The 1,268-nt window shown below is 30.0% G+C and overlaps 1 protein-coding gene across 1 annotated transcript in view; it reads right to left on the minus strand.

Moving 5' to 3' along the window:
* Window positions 1-1,268, minus strand: part of LOC106458545 (GRB10-interacting GYF protein 2-like) — a 104,191-nt gene that overhangs the window by 46,365 nt on the left and 56,558 nt on the right. Inside the window, exon 18 of the mRNA XM_022384785.1 lies at window positions 1,122-1,186. Within this exon, the coding sequence (XP_022240493.1) occupies window positions 1,122-1,186 (65 nt within the window). The remainder of the gene's footprint in view (window positions 1-1,121; window positions 1,187-1,268) is intronic.

The raw sequence follows: 1,268 nt of genomic DNA on the forward strand, positions 1-1,268 counted from the left end.
GGGATACCTTAAAGATAAGGTTTATAGCACAAAACCTGCAACAATCAATGAGATGAAAGCAGCAATTGAAAGAGAATGTGCCAAAATACCAAATGAAATGATTCATGATGTTTGCCATTCCATCTGTCATCGTTATTAGCAGTGCCTGGACCAGAACGGTCATCAGTTCGAACACCTGCAATAACTCAAATTATTCTACACTTGTCTTCATTAACTTGGATTATAAAACTCAGATATATCTTAATGAACATTCTATTTATGATCATTCAAAATGTGTATACATTTTTTTGGGACACATTATATATATATTTACTATTTTTATTATATTGACCTTTCAGCTGTGCCTGGTTAACATTACAGAAGTTACAATGATGTGAAAAAAATAATTTTTTTATGTTCTATATATACATTTTGAAATAACCAAAAATCATAAATTACAATATCAATACCACATAATTCCACTATAATTTATCAAGCTAAGTAACTAAGCTGTATTTGGGTCTAAAAGATATGAAATTTCAAGATCACTTGTGTCTTACCTTACTGCTTGGAATCTAGCATGAAAAGAAAGTTTGCTGAGCAAATAATTCGCAGAGACTGAGAAAAACACTAGGGGGACATTCTCAGCTTTTGATTGGTTATACACACATCATTGGGCAAAGTAGCTGTACCTGAACAAGTATTTTCAAAAATTGAAGAGTTGGGTGGGTCCACCTTGGTTGATTCAACATATATACTAATATCTCAAAAAATAAAAAAAGATAAGATGTTCTTATTTTACATTCTAGCTTGTCAATATTTGATTATCTAATTCGAGAGAAACTATAGATTTTGTATTTTGACATTACAAACATCTAATTTGAACCTAGTGCTGCATTCAACATACTACGCGACACAAAAAATCAATATTTAGGTGTTTTTTTTAACATTTACTTTTAAATTAAGAAATTTACTAATGTATAATACTAAAATTTGATACCAAACTTATTGACATACATTCATAAAATAGTAGTTCAATAAAAATTTTGAATGCAAGTCAACAAACGCGATGACATGACCCTTGACCCATGTCGGTAGGGTTAGTAGGGAATGGCCAAAATTTTCTTATGGCTTTTATGTACATTTTTGCAATAGTGAAAGATGCAAACGCAAATTCAAAAACGTGCCCATAAAAGCTAATTGCATTCTAGCAAAAAAATTTAAAAAGGACATTCATAAATTAAGGGATACCTGTATAAAGTTTATAATAACAAAATTTTTAAAAAGCC

Source organism: Limulus polyphemus, unplaced genomic scaffold (assembly GCF_000517525.1).
Source record: "Limulus polyphemus unplaced genomic scaffold, Limulus_polyphemus-2.1.2 Scaffold483, whole genome shotgun sequence".
In the NCBI taxonomy this organism is placed as follows: Eukaryota; Metazoa; Arthropoda; class Merostomata; order Xiphosura; family Limulidae; genus Limulus; species Limulus polyphemus.